Genomic DNA, 13,729 nt, shown 5'->3' with positions numbered 1-13,729 from the left:
GGAGGGAAATCCAATTGTTTTTTGTAAGGAAGAAATAGTACCTCCTTGGAAAAAATAATTCAAAAGTTTTAGGATATGATTGAAAAATAAGAAAAGCAAAAGGTTTTTCAAAGTTTTAAATTGCCAAGTTCTCAGCTGAGGTATTGGTTTTCTGTAAGCTCAAGATTTTGCTGATGGTATATTTACACTGGGCACAGTGTAAGAAGGAACTTACCAATTCTCATCCATACAGTGTCAAAAGGATACACAAAAGGGTTTTTCTTGGCATCTCATTCTCTCATTACTTACATTTTGTGTGTAAAACAAAACACAGCCAACAGTGAATGCAAAATATAAAAATAAACAGTGGTCCCTGCACTGAGGTAATATGGATTAGAAAAGTGTAAATACAAAATGAAAGAAATGCAAACTTTAAGGTGTTCACAGAACCATTAATTCCCTCTGCACATATTGGAAATATTTAGGATTATCAGTTAAGCTTTTATATATACATTTTCTTAACAAGAGAGAAAAGGTTGGGTATATTCATGTTTTGATAATAACCTTAACTTTTCTCTTTTTTGAATTATGCTATTTGGATCCAACTGAAAACCTCATCAGTATTGATCATTACAGTTAATGAAAAATAGCCCTGCTATTGTTATTTCATAACTAACAGGGTTTGGGTAATAAGATTTCATTTAAGTGCCTTTTGCTGCCCAACACTGTTACTAGTCAAAGGACTTTGCTACCTTCTAACACTTATACTGCTGTCATGGAGGAGCCTCAAATGGCTGCCTACTTACTTCCAAAGGATACTGCATAAAGAGTATCAGATAGTCTACCAGTCCCTGAGTTTCTTAAGAAGAAACCATCAGAGACTCTGGGAACGACATCTTCAAACAGGATACCCTCAGGCTTGATTTCTAAGCTGAGGGCAGATACACAACTTCAGACTTTGAAACTGTTTCTAGAATAGAATGTAAAGGATAGGAGAGGCCGAGTCTGAGGGTGGATGGAATAGGGCTGGAGGAAGGTGGGATGGGAAGAGGCGCTGCGGGAGGCTCCACTGACCACATCGTCTCTGCAAGGATGGGAGGCAGCACTAACGTCTTCGGTTTGCCTGGGGAGCCCTGTGCTCCTGCAGAAGTCATAGGCTTTCCTGAATTTTCCACGGAGGTGTGGGTCTATCCACATTCGAGGGTAAGTCGGAGACACATACAAGACTTGCCCACCCTCACGCTTTGCCCAAGCCCTTCTAAGGGCTGCTCTGCCCGCTCCAGTTCAGTTGAAAATAACATGGCATAAACTAAAATCAAGCTGAAGGAGTAATCTCATTTTATTTGGAAAGCTGAACGTCACTGTTGGTCTGTCATGGGTAACCAGTAGCATATGAAGGAAAGAGCTCAGAGTCCCAGGTTTAAGGCTGATTTTTGTTCTTTCCAATTCCTTGTCCACTGTCCATTAATTTCTGCTCAGGAAAACTCAACAAAAAGCATTAGCAATACAGGACTTTTCCTAAGGGTTATTACATTCTAAGGACACCATCTATTTCCTCAAATTATTTGGCATCCTTGATCAGCCACCCATCGCCATAAATATGTGCACACATACGCATCTACACACTCACACTTCTCTAGCAAACCTATTGGAGCATCTCATTCTGCGGACAGAAGGCGGGGTCCTTGCTGTGGTGAAGATAGGGTGTGGCAGCCAGGACAGCTTCAGTCTATCTTCCCTCAGAAGCTCACAGCACTCCCCCTATCCCCACGAAACACACCTTCTGACACCTCATCCGTCCTAAGCTCATACTTTGGGTCTTTCTTTCACGCACAACCACATCCAACAGGAATTCCTGGGAATCTCTTTACAGTTCTCTTCACCCTAAACATTTTTGTGGTGTTCTCTGAAATGGCCTTGGACCAAAAGAAACCAAACAAAAACTATCCAAGACAAAGACCACTTCCCACATTGATAGGAGGCTGTGGATGGCCGGTGGGAAGTCCACCATCGTGCCTTTCTTTTCAATCAGACCATATGATAAACACAAGAACAATGCAGCTCCTACCTCTGTCTCCCTAGTCAATGCCAGGGAGGCCACTGGCGATCTGCTCGTTCTCACCACAATCTGGAAACTACAAGCTACACTGAAGAAAACAAGCTTCCTCGAGAGAGGAAACGCTGGTCTTTAATGAAGGATGTACAGGTACTCTAGCTCTTATGTTGTAAACCTCAATTAGCACAATAATCTCATTTACCCATTCACTTTCTGGCATATCTGAGGTTGACCATTTGCTATGGAAAGACTCTTCTCAACCACATAGTTTCAACAAACTAGAGCAGCTTACACATATACAGGTAATCTATCAAATAAGTCATTCCTGGAGACACTGGCTGAAGGAGAAACAGAAGACTTGCCTTTTGAGATTTTATGGGGATATCTTCCATGCCAAATAGTTAGATAATGGAAATTCTAATATATCTAAAACATGCTCAGTTTTCCCCAATCTAATACACAAAGCTAAATAGCACATAGTGATGGTTCAAGTGTAATAGATTAATTACAGTTTAGACCAAGACCTCATTTGGTTTGAAAGAGCCCATCCTCTCCCATACACAGACAATCAGTCAAGTCTCAGCTTGCTTTCAGGCTACCCTCAGAGCAGGTGATGTATTGATTTTACTAATAAAAATATTGAGTGAGTCAGGCATTTTTCATTTCTACTGGGAAATACATTCATTTATTCCACAAATAATTATTTAGTACTATGTGAATGCATTATTCCAGGTATTGAAGATATACCAATGAACAAAACAATATCAAACAAAACCCATGCCTGTCACCGTAGCACTTAATGTCTGTCTAGTGAGACTCTAAAATATAGAATGTTAGAGAAAATTCTCTAATTTTCAGAAGGGATGCTGATGGGATGTTTCTGAGCTGGACTAGTGGGAGAGGCAAGGCTCTATTTATTGGCATGTCCTTTACTGTAAGAGGACAGAAAGCCAGGACTACCTTTCTCCCAGCTGGGAGAAGATACCTCAGGAGCAGCAAGCAGATTGGGCAATCCAGTCACTCAGCAAACATTCATGGAGAAACTATTAGAAGATATTCTGATCTAACTGAATAATCCCTTTCTAAGACAATCCAATGCCCCCATCTGAGGTTGTCTCTGATTTGTAACAGTTACTCCCTATCTAGGCATGTTCCTAGAGAACTGTCAGGGAGTGGTGCTGTGGAAATAACTGCAATTTTTACTTACACCACAGGTGGAGACATTTCCCATAAATGAGAAATCAACTTATGCGCAAGATCAATGATGAGATTGTGGAGATGGATCCTTCAGGGCTGTGGCACCCACGTTCTTAAGGTCAAGGTAGTATAGCCTGAGAGGCTATGATTGCACTGCTCTTACCATGACTGAGATGTGCAGGATCCTCAGCTCCTCTTCTGCTGACTCATGCTGGGGTTCTTCGGTTGGGTCTTGCCCAGGGAGGCTTGGGGCACCATCCTGGTGGTGGATGTGAAAGAGTAAAGTGCCATTCTCCAGCCACTGCTGCCTCCAGCGCACCAGAGGGATGTCCTCCGTGTTCCCTGAGATCTCTAGAGCACAGACACCAAAGGCACAGGTCAGAATTCCGAGTGGACCAGTCCACATCTATGGTTTCATCTTCTTTTAAGACACTGCCTCTGATTAGTCAATGTCAGCTGAAGACAACAAAGGGTTTCTAACTACAGTTGAGTCAGGCTGACTGCTGCTTCAAATCTCAAGGAGGGGAAGAGGCCCTGAGAAGAACAGAGTTAATCCCCCATAAACTAATGGCCCAGGCTCCCGCCCATTGAGAAAAATACACAGGTAAGAATTCAAGTTTTTCACCATATTTCTATGATCAACAGCATCCTTTACTCACCACAGTTTGAATACCCTGATGACCCACTGAGGTAAACATAAGGTTGTTTGCCTCTTGTAAATTTGAAAGTGTGAGTTCCCTAGCAATTACTCGTAGACACCAGTGAGTCTACCAAGGAGAGAGTTAGTAATTACTGTGCAGAGAACTGGCACTTATGGAAGAGTCCTGGGAGGGTACTGCAGAGCAACTGGAGCTGGCAGGTTATTTCTAAAACCACCATCATCTGCTACTTAGTCCACTGGAGATGTCTGATACCGGCTTTTGGCAGGTAATGTTTTAATTCCCTTTAACTTTTCTCTTCATTTTTGCAGAGCAAAGGTGATGTACATGAGAGGATGATGAAGAAGTGGGCCCTTATCACAGACTTAAGCACTCATCTGCTTCCTGAGCTCTAGATGCAGGCACTGAGATAACTAACATCAACAATGAATACCAACGTACACAAACCAGTTATGCACTCTGCACGATAGGAGCTCAGCTGTGCTGCAGAAGTATACTGCTATATGTCTCTTCCTCTAATATTCCTAAGCAGTATTGTATCAAAGTTTTGAGACATCCCACTATAGAAAGAACCTGATTAACCCAGCATTCTTGAGTTTCATTTGGCCCTAACACCATTTTTTTCCCCTTAACAACTACTATCATCCTCAAAAACTAATATTCTGCTGAACATACTTGGCAAACCATTGCTTTAAAATTTTCATTTTTTTTGAAAGGCATGGCTTCTTCTCCCAAAATTTATCACCTTTGACCAAAAAATTCAATATACATAAAAAAGATTTAATAAGATCCATTTAGAAGAGTATTTTCATCAAGTACCACAATCATAAAGAGGAAAGCAATTTTAGATATTTATCGAGTTTATAAATATCTTTCACTATTTGTGGGAGTGTACAAATGATGTTCTGCTGTATTTATTTATTTATATATTTATTCTTTAATTTATTTAACCTACACGCACTGGATATATGCTGCGTATGCACTGGCACTGCTCTAGGCGCCCAGAGACTAAACTGAATGAAATCCTCGACAAGTTCTCCAAAGCAACCCACTGTGAGTGAATGTGTCCTGTTACACCACACGCATAAAAGCTCTGTGGAGACAGAAGGAAAGAGCAATCTTGCTTGGATAGAGGGTGGACGATGGAAGGAAAGAAGACTTGCCAAAAGAAGATGTTGTGGTGTTGGGCCTTGAAGACTGGACTTTGTTAAGTAGACAGAGATGTGGGGAATGGACATTCAGACACTGATAGGAGAATACGGAGAAGGAAGAGGAGGAATATTGGCTAGTCCTCTCAGGAAAGATAAGTGAGAGGGATTCATGATCCACAGGTCATCAGCCTGTCTCTAAAAGACACTGCGATGATTCTCTGGCTCAGGGGTTCACACCCCTGGGGCCATGGGCCAGTACCGGTCTGCACTGCAGGAGGTGAGGGGTGCGCACGGAAGCAAAGCTTCATCTGCTGCTCCTCATCACTCCCCATCGCTCACATTACACCTGAATCATCCCCTCCCCACCCCTCTATTTGGGCCCCCCACTCCGTCCATGGAAAACCTGTCTTCCACGAAACTGGTCCCTGCTGCCAAAGAGGCTGGGGACTGCTGCCCCAGTTCATCCTACCATCCTACAGACCAGAGAGGAGAATACACTTAGAAGCGTGCAGGAGGGTGAGGGTGTAGCAAAGACAAGAGTCCCCTTCATTCTCAGCCTCTCTCCCTAATTATCTGAAGGATTCAGTTGGCCTGTTGGGCTGGTCAGCTGTCTATGCTCTCGAAGTGACTGGCAGGGAGGACACTGCAGTGGGCAGAGGGTATGAGAATGGAACATGCCCTGCAGCCCAGCCCGGCCTTCCCCCAGGCACAGCTCCATTTGTTAAGTGAGGAAGTGACACGGGCTTCCCAAATCCACCTTTCCTCTAAGGATTTTTTAAGATTTCCGGGTAAACAGACACCCTTGGGCACACCTCCGTGGGTACCTGGGTCGACCTGTGGCTACCACACCATGCTTCATCACAAGCTCTGCAATCACAAACCCCACTCCCCAGCACTTACACTTTCTAAGCACTCAGGCCTCCACATCAAAGCACTGGAAGATTCCTCCTGGGAGACACTCTTCCCCTTCCCACGTCTGTTTCCTGCAGCTGCGGTAGAAACCAAACTCTATCTCCTCCTCACCACAGACATAAAAGTCACAGGCAGGGATGGACATGTACACACTGCTGTATTTAAAATGGATAACCAACAAGGTCCTCCTGTATAGCACAGGGAAATCTGTTCAGTGTTATATGGCAGTCTGGATGGGGAGGGAGTTAGGGGGAGAATAGACACATGTATATGTACGGCTGGGTCGCTTTGTGATGCACCTGAACTATCACGACATTGTTAATGAGCTCTACTCCAATATGAAATATAAGTTTAAATTAAAAAATTACAAGCAGCAACAGCCCCTAATAGAGCACTTAATGGCCTAATTAAATCATCTAGAGCAACACACATTCAGCCTCTTCCCTGCACTTGCTCTAACCCACCTTGGAATTTATTCTGCACATGCTGGGTGCCTCTTTAGCCCTTCCTGTAACTATTCAAGAGGAATCCAGCACATGATACCTCTAAAGCACTCAACAAACCGGCTTTTTATCTCCCAGGAGACCCTCATCAAGGAGGTCAGGCTCATTAGCTCTGTTTTAACTGTGGAAGCAAAGACAAGTAAATACCCAGACCAAAGTCACCCCAGCCTGACACAGAACAGGGACTAAGACAGATGAAGGAACTTCTATCAGATCTCCTCAACCTCCAACACACGCATCAGACAACATGACCTTCGAACATGCATAAAGGGGGAAGACATTGAGTTTAAAGTCCGTGGGGTCTTTTAGGAGTTTTTGTGCTGCAGTACTTTAAGTCTTTGCACAAAGTCTTGGTATTCCATGAGTTATTTTACAATTGAAATATAATTCACAAACCATAAAATTCACCCTCTCAAATATATACAATTCAGTGGGTTTAAGCATATTCACAAAGTTGTGCGACCATCACCACTCTAATCCAGAAACTTTTCATCACCCTCCAGAAGAAATCCTGCACCCAGAGGCAGCCAAGACTGTTTTTGAGAAGGAAGGAGTTCTGCTTCAAGATTCTAGGGGTGATAGTAACAAGGAAGGAACAGGTGCAGTGGGTATATGGGGACGTGGGCTGAGAACACAGAATCTCTACCCTTGGCTTCCAGTCCAGCCCTCTGAACCTATCTATGAGTTGATGCCAAATTCCTTTGGAAAATTATATTCTGTTTCTGTCCAGACCAGAACCATCATAGAGAGCAAAGGGCAAAAGAAGGAAGTTACCATACCTGCCACTGAAGGTGGCTGTCATTTTTTAGATTAAACATAATTACAGAATGATAGGTTCCTCCTTGGCTTTTTCCCACCTCTCCTGGCAACATCTGGCATGGGAGAGCTAAAACGCTAAACCAGGAAGTTATGTACTTATGCTCTATCTGGCCTGGGTTAACCAAAGAAAAACCACACAGGGACAGTAAATGTCTTGTGAATTTCATCACAGGGGGGCTGAGATCAGAGGCTTGGAACATCAGTGTAATCACGTTAGTCTGGATGTCAGCAAAATGGCTCAAGAACAATAAATGCTCAGAAATTGCTTGATCAATGCAAACCTGACCTGGGACTCTGAAGGAGCAAATATGGGACGTGATCAAATGGTTACTTTAGTCCAAGGCCTCCTGAGGGCTGTGGATGAGGCTCCAACAGAGCCTTTGCCAGTGTACTGAAAAAAACAAGTGCCAAGAGGAGCCAGTGTCATCTCAGGGTACCACCATGGCCATCTATCATACTGTGGGGCTGAGATCTCCAAAGAGGTAGGGCTGCCCTCTCTTTTAGCGTTCCAGTCCTTCCAAGCTTCCCCTCCATGAACCTTATGGATCTCAGCACCTCCAAAATTTTTGAATGTCTGAAACACACAGAAACCAGGATGCCATTTATTCTTGTATTCAGCCAAGATCCTTGGAGCACACCCTGTTATTGGTGTTTAGTTGCTTAGCCGTGTCTGACTCTACATGGGCTCCTCTGCTCGTGGGACTTCCCAGGCAAGAACACTGGAGTGGGCTGCCATTTCCTCCTCCAGGGGATCTTCCCGACCCAGGAATGAAACCTACATCTCTTCCACTGGCAGGCGGATTCTTTACCACTGAGCCACCTGGAAAGTCCACTCTATTTGCCACATTTAGCAAGTTGTGCTGCAGGTTTTCTACTGTCAGGGAGGTGTTGGTCTAGTAGAAACTGAAGACAGAGCCATGAATAACTACTCTAAACAGTAACAGCAGTGCTGGGTGAGAGGGTGGAACTTGGCTGGGCCTGTTCCCTTGGGAAGGGATAAAATGGGAAGAAGTGTTGGGAGGCAATTCGAGATGAAGAGAACAGTGTGTATAAAGAACAGCAGGTGCTGCATGCTTGCAGAACCGCGGGAGGTCTGGTTATGCTGCAGAGTGAAGACACGCAGAGCAGTAGTGGAGAACTGGGGCTGAAAAGCCAGACTGGGGTCAACTGTAAAAGTTGTGAATGCCAGTTTAAGGAGTTGAGCCCCAATGCAAAGTCACCCTTGGCTTTATTAAACAGAAGGATGAATAAAGCCATGATTATAGAGATGAAGAAGAACAGAAAGAGCAGCAACAGATGAGACTCGGTCACAGTCTCACCGTCATGCTGATCCTCTATTCCACAGAGACCACAATACTAAGACCTCGGTCTGGAGGAACCTTAAATGAGACATCAGGCTTGGGTTTTCTTCTCTGTATACGGAGGAGCTGCATCAATGAATTTTAAGATCCTTTTTAAGTTGCCAGTCCACAATTCTAAATCCAAAGGGTGTGCTTCACGTGAGCACCTTAAAAGACAATGATTTCAATGTCCCAAGCAATGTCAAATCTTCACTCCAGTCTAACCTCACTCTACCTCTCCCCTTTCTCTTGACCACACAGTGGACACGTTAGGGATGATGAGATTGGAGACTTTAGGGGCCAGGTCCATCTTCAGACTAGACCTCAGGTTGGTGAGAAAGGTTCTCATCCAGGCTGGTATAGATATGTAGATTCTAAGAAAGAAACCTTGGAGCTTCTGCACAAGGTTTCTTGTGAGAAACCAGGAATAGAGAACCAGGAAGACAGGACCTTAGGCAAGGAAAGTCATACTACAGAATAACCTGGGACGGGCAAAGGCAGAGAGGAGGAGAGTGAGATGAACTCACTCTTACATAGGCCTTAGTCATTGTTCTAATATTAGCCTGTGTGCTCTGAGCTTGCCACACTGTCTTTCTGAGGGGTTAGCTTAGGACACCCAAAACTCACTGCAGAAATCCCTGGTCCTTCTTTAGGCATCGCTTCACACTGAGTCCCTGAACTGACCTGCTAAGACGATGCATCACATCAGAGTATCAGAATCTGCCCAAAGGACAACTTCATCGAGGACCAGATGCATGATGTCCTCTTTCAAAGAATCTGGCAATTTAAAGTCAAATATGGATTTTAACTTGGGAAATTCTCAAAGATCCTTTAATTCACTGAATAACTTAAGAGTAGCTTAGAGCAGACCTGGCATTCTGGGTCCCCTTTCCCTCTCCTGGCAAGGCCGAGTTTCACGCTAAATCCAGCTGAGTAGTAATGAGGTGGCTCAGGTGTTGACGTCAAGCCAGAAGGAAGCATTAACTTGTCCATTCTTAGCCTCTTGTTAAGGGCACCTGATGAACTGACCCCGCAGTCTTTCAAGATTGAGGGTGATACCCCCTGATGGCCATGACTATTAGAAGACTTTGCTTAGATCAGGATTTTCAAATTCATTGTTAATCTTAAAAACCTTGCCTCCAAACCAAATCTAATATGGCTTCGGAAGGGGCTCCCCAGAGCAGAGTTAGAAAAGGACTGGATCAATTGGAAGACAAATAAAATGCACAACCATGAAATTCCCTGCCATTAGGGGATTGGAGGGGGAGTGTCTATGGGTTATTAGTTTTGCTTGGTTGTTTTTTCAATTCTATTAAGTGTGGTATTGTGAAGAGCTTCATATTCTTCATGAAAGAATTACAAGCGAAAGGGAACATCTCTAAAAATAGAATCTAGCCACCCATTCAACCTCGGCTATCTACGCTGCCATTCTGAGTTGTTCTCTGCCACAAGGATTGAGCTCAGAACTTTAGTGGTGATAAGCTAATTATCCCAAACTAAGGACAACAAGTGGGTCTTGTCCATCAGTGACTAACATAAAGGCGACCAAAGATAGGCCTGTGATAGAATTACACCTTTTTCTTCCATTCTTTTTTTAATCGCCCCCGCCCCCGACTTCAGAGTTTGAAAGGTATTAATGGTAGGTCTATGTTTCCCACATGCTCTCATTATGGTCTTCGGACGGAAACTGTTAACAATGGCAGTAACTTTCAACACCTCTGTAAGAAAATAACCTGCTAAAGGTCAGGGGTTAATAACAGCAGAGGATCACTAATTATCCTGTAAATCTTTACTCTGGTATCAAACGTGACCCAAGTCTTTATTGCTTCGGGAACAGCAGCCTCTAAAGACCCCAAGTTGTTCCATAAACATAATGAGAGCAGCACATTAGTGTCCTGGCCATCTGTGAGGAAGGATAAGGGACAGATGAAAATCAGGCAAAGGAGATGGATGCAGAGAGAAAGGACAAAGTCAGGAGAAGCACGGACAGGAGACCAGCCAGAGAAACAATATCCCATGGGTTGAGTTGGCTGGGTCTCCACACCTCTTGCCGCCGGTACCATCTGGTACGGAGTTCTGAAGTGATGCAATCCCACATCCCAGAGAGAGAGCCACATACAATAAGGTGCCCTACTAGGTCTAAAAAAATCCACCAGCACGGATGCCAGGAACACCAATGATTTGCCCGAAGTTTGTGCCTACATAGGCTTGGCTAAGTGAATAATCAAGTGACAGATAACATAGCCAGGTAATTCTTTTGTAAACATGTCCAGAACACAACTGGAAACGGAACTCTGTTTGTGGTTCTTCTATTCAACACACGGTCGACCATGGAGCTGCTGCTTATTATCTCATTCTCACTCCTCTGCCCCCACACACAACTATATGAGCAAAAGCTTCACAGCAAAATGGCTTAAAATTTAAGAATCTCTCGCCCAACAGAAGAACAAGATGTTCCTTTTCCAAGTAACTGGAATCTTTTTGACTTTCTGAGATTTGGAATAGAAATTTCCACTTCTGACCAGGAGAGGGATAATTGAATTTCTATTTCCTCTGCTTGGTGACATTTGCTCTCAATGGCAAAAATAAGACAGCCTCAAATCATTAATGATCCCATGCTGAGAAATGGAATGGCAGGTTAAAGAGAGCTTTGCGTTGGGGTGGGGGTGGGGGACGCAGGAGAATCAGGTTGCTGTAATTTCCCCAGAGCCCACTTTTCTCATCTTCAAATGATGAGACTAGGAGGTCTCTGAGGACCAACCCCTCCCAGTTCTAACCATGGTATTCAATGACACTGGCTCTAGTCACACCCCAAATCAGGTGCAGGCTGAGTAAATTTCTGCATGCCAACGAGATAAACGTCTCTGGAAGTTTTTCCAAATCAGACTTTCCTCTTGGGTTTTGGGATGCTTCCAGCTTAGTCCAGCCTATCAGTTTATAGACTGGTTACATTGAAACTCAAGACAGGGACCTATAGGGAACTATAGTGACTTAGAGGGAACTCTAATTAGCAGCCCCCCAGTAAGAAAGAATTATCTAGCCTACAGATGTCAACAAAGGGTCTCAAATGACTTTTTACTTTTCGTGTTTATGTGGACAAGGGTAGTCTAAAGAAGAAAATTGCATCTGATCTCTCTCGGCAGCCTCACCAATAGCCCTTTATAGAGCTATATTCTAAAAATCAGAAATGTCAGCTTCCTTAAAAGCTGCTTACCCATCCACTTCTCTGTTTTCTGGAGAGGTTTACAACTGACTAAAATAAACAGATATGGAAAGAAGGAGTGATGGGAGAGAGAAATAAGGACTCATATAGTATGTTGCCTCTAGGGGTGGGTGGAGGCAGAAGCTGCAGAAAGCGGAGGGTGGTTTTGTAAATCGGACTTGATGGAAAGCAGTGAAGCTTTCTATGGATGCTGCTGGAAGTAGGTCACTCTCTGCTACTGTGTGCTGGCATGAATAGCAATTGAGCAACTCTTCGAACATTCTATTTACCTAGCCATGAAGATGAAAACATTCCTGTGGGGGGAAAATGCGGCCAAAAGGTTCTGACACAACCAGAGAGATGAGGAGACATTCAAATGGCTTATGATTTCAGCCAAAATGCTTTGCTTGTTCCTATGACAGTGTTTCTCTGGATCTTTTCAAACCTCTGCAAAGAGTTTATCCACATGATACTCATTAAAGTCTCATTTGAAAGGGGAAAAAAAAAGCCCAAAGCTCTTTGAAAAAGGCAGGGTTATCTGGGCTACAGATGTACGGGTAAAAAGATTTTTAAATATATCTAGTTCTATTCTCCACTGCCATCTGACTGACCTTTGTAAATTGAGATAACGGCACACATTTAACAAAATCTGACATCAAGTAAGATGTGTAATAATATTTAAACTCTGTAATATTAAAATACATATTTATGGATCATTTTGTACATTGTAATGAGAATAAGTCATTTTCAAGCCTGCAGTCTCACAATCGGAATGCTGATTTGAGCTTTGCAAGTCCTTGGGGGCCACTTGGCTGCAGCGTAGCATTGAAAGCAATATGGACACATGGGTTTGGGAAAACCAGGACACTGGCTACAGGGAGATTGCAAGGAAACTGTCCGGTAGATCCAGTGAGAGCTATGTTCACTCTTAGTCCTCCCTCTTGTACTCCAGTCTTTTATTGACAAAGAGCTTAATATTTGCTCTAATTCTCTGATCTCGAACAGCGACGTTCCCTCAGTAGCTCTCAGCTTATAAAACAGAGGAGAAGAGGATGATAATGACAAAGTATCACCTGTGCATGACTTACATAAGGAGGCTGGCCCTCTGCTTCTCCTAAACAGTCTTGACTCATTTCCATTTCTGATGACTTTTCCTACCTTGTATTTCTGTTCTTATCATCTGTGACTCAACCCAACCAGCAATGATGTACCTATTACAAGCTGGCTCTGCAAAGAAGCCCTTTCAACATTCACGAGCTAATTTAATCTTCAACGATGCTTTAATGGGGGTATTTATATTCCCATTTTACAAACAGGGAGCTTGAAAAAGTCAACCTACTTGACCAAGTTCACCCAGTTGTAAATACTAAAGTTACAGGGGGAAATTCCTATGTCTTTTGGCTTCAAGGCTATGGTTCTTTTCCACTACTTCAGTCCCTATTCCTTCATTTTACACTTCTCAGTCAGTTCAGTCGCTCAGTTGTGTCCAATTCTTTGCGACCCCATGGACTGCAGCATGCCAGGCTTCCCTGTCCATCACCAACTCCTGGAGCTTGCTCAAATTCATATGCATCAAGTCGGTGATGGCATCCAACCATCTCATCCTCTGTCATCCCCTTCTCCTCCTGCCTTCAACTTTCCCAGCATCAGGGTGTTTTCTAACAAGTCAGTGCTTTGCATCAGGTGGCCAAAGTATTGGAGTTTCAGTTTCAGCATCAGTCCTTCCAATGAATATTCAGGACTGATTTCCTTTAGGATGGATTGGTTGTATCTCCTCGCAGTCCAAAGGACTCTCAAGAGTCTTTTCCAACATCACAGTTCAAAAGCATTAATTTTTTGGCGGTCAGCTTTCTTTATAGTCCATCTCTCACATCCATCCATGACTACTGGAAAAACCATAGCTTTGACGAG

General features: G+C 43.6%; 1 protein-coding gene across 3 annotated transcripts in view; it reads right to left on the bottom strand.

Annotated features, from left to right (window-relative positions):
- ASTN1 (astrotactin 1) overlaps positions 1-13,729 on the bottom strand; it is a 356,585-nt gene that overhangs the window by 228,928 nt on the left and 113,928 nt on the right. For all 3 annotated transcript variants that reach the window (XM_086342418.1, XM_086342419.1, XM_086342420.1), the window contains exon 2: positions 3,396-3,583. In XM_086342418.1, the coding sequence (XP_086198544.1) occupies positions 3,396-3,583 (188 nt within the window). The remainder of the gene's footprint in view (positions 1-3,395; positions 3,584-13,729) is intronic.

Source organism: Bos grunniens, chromosome 16 (assembly GCF_055505025.1).
Source record: "Bos grunniens cultivar Pamir isolate PY7600 chromosome 16, Bosgru_T2T1.0, whole genome shotgun sequence".
NCBI lineage: Eukaryota > Metazoa > Chordata > Mammalia > Artiodactyla > Bovidae > Bos > Bos grunniens.
The sequence above is the reverse complement of the archived record's forward strand: the minus strand, read 5'-3'. Positions and strand labels throughout refer to the sequence as shown.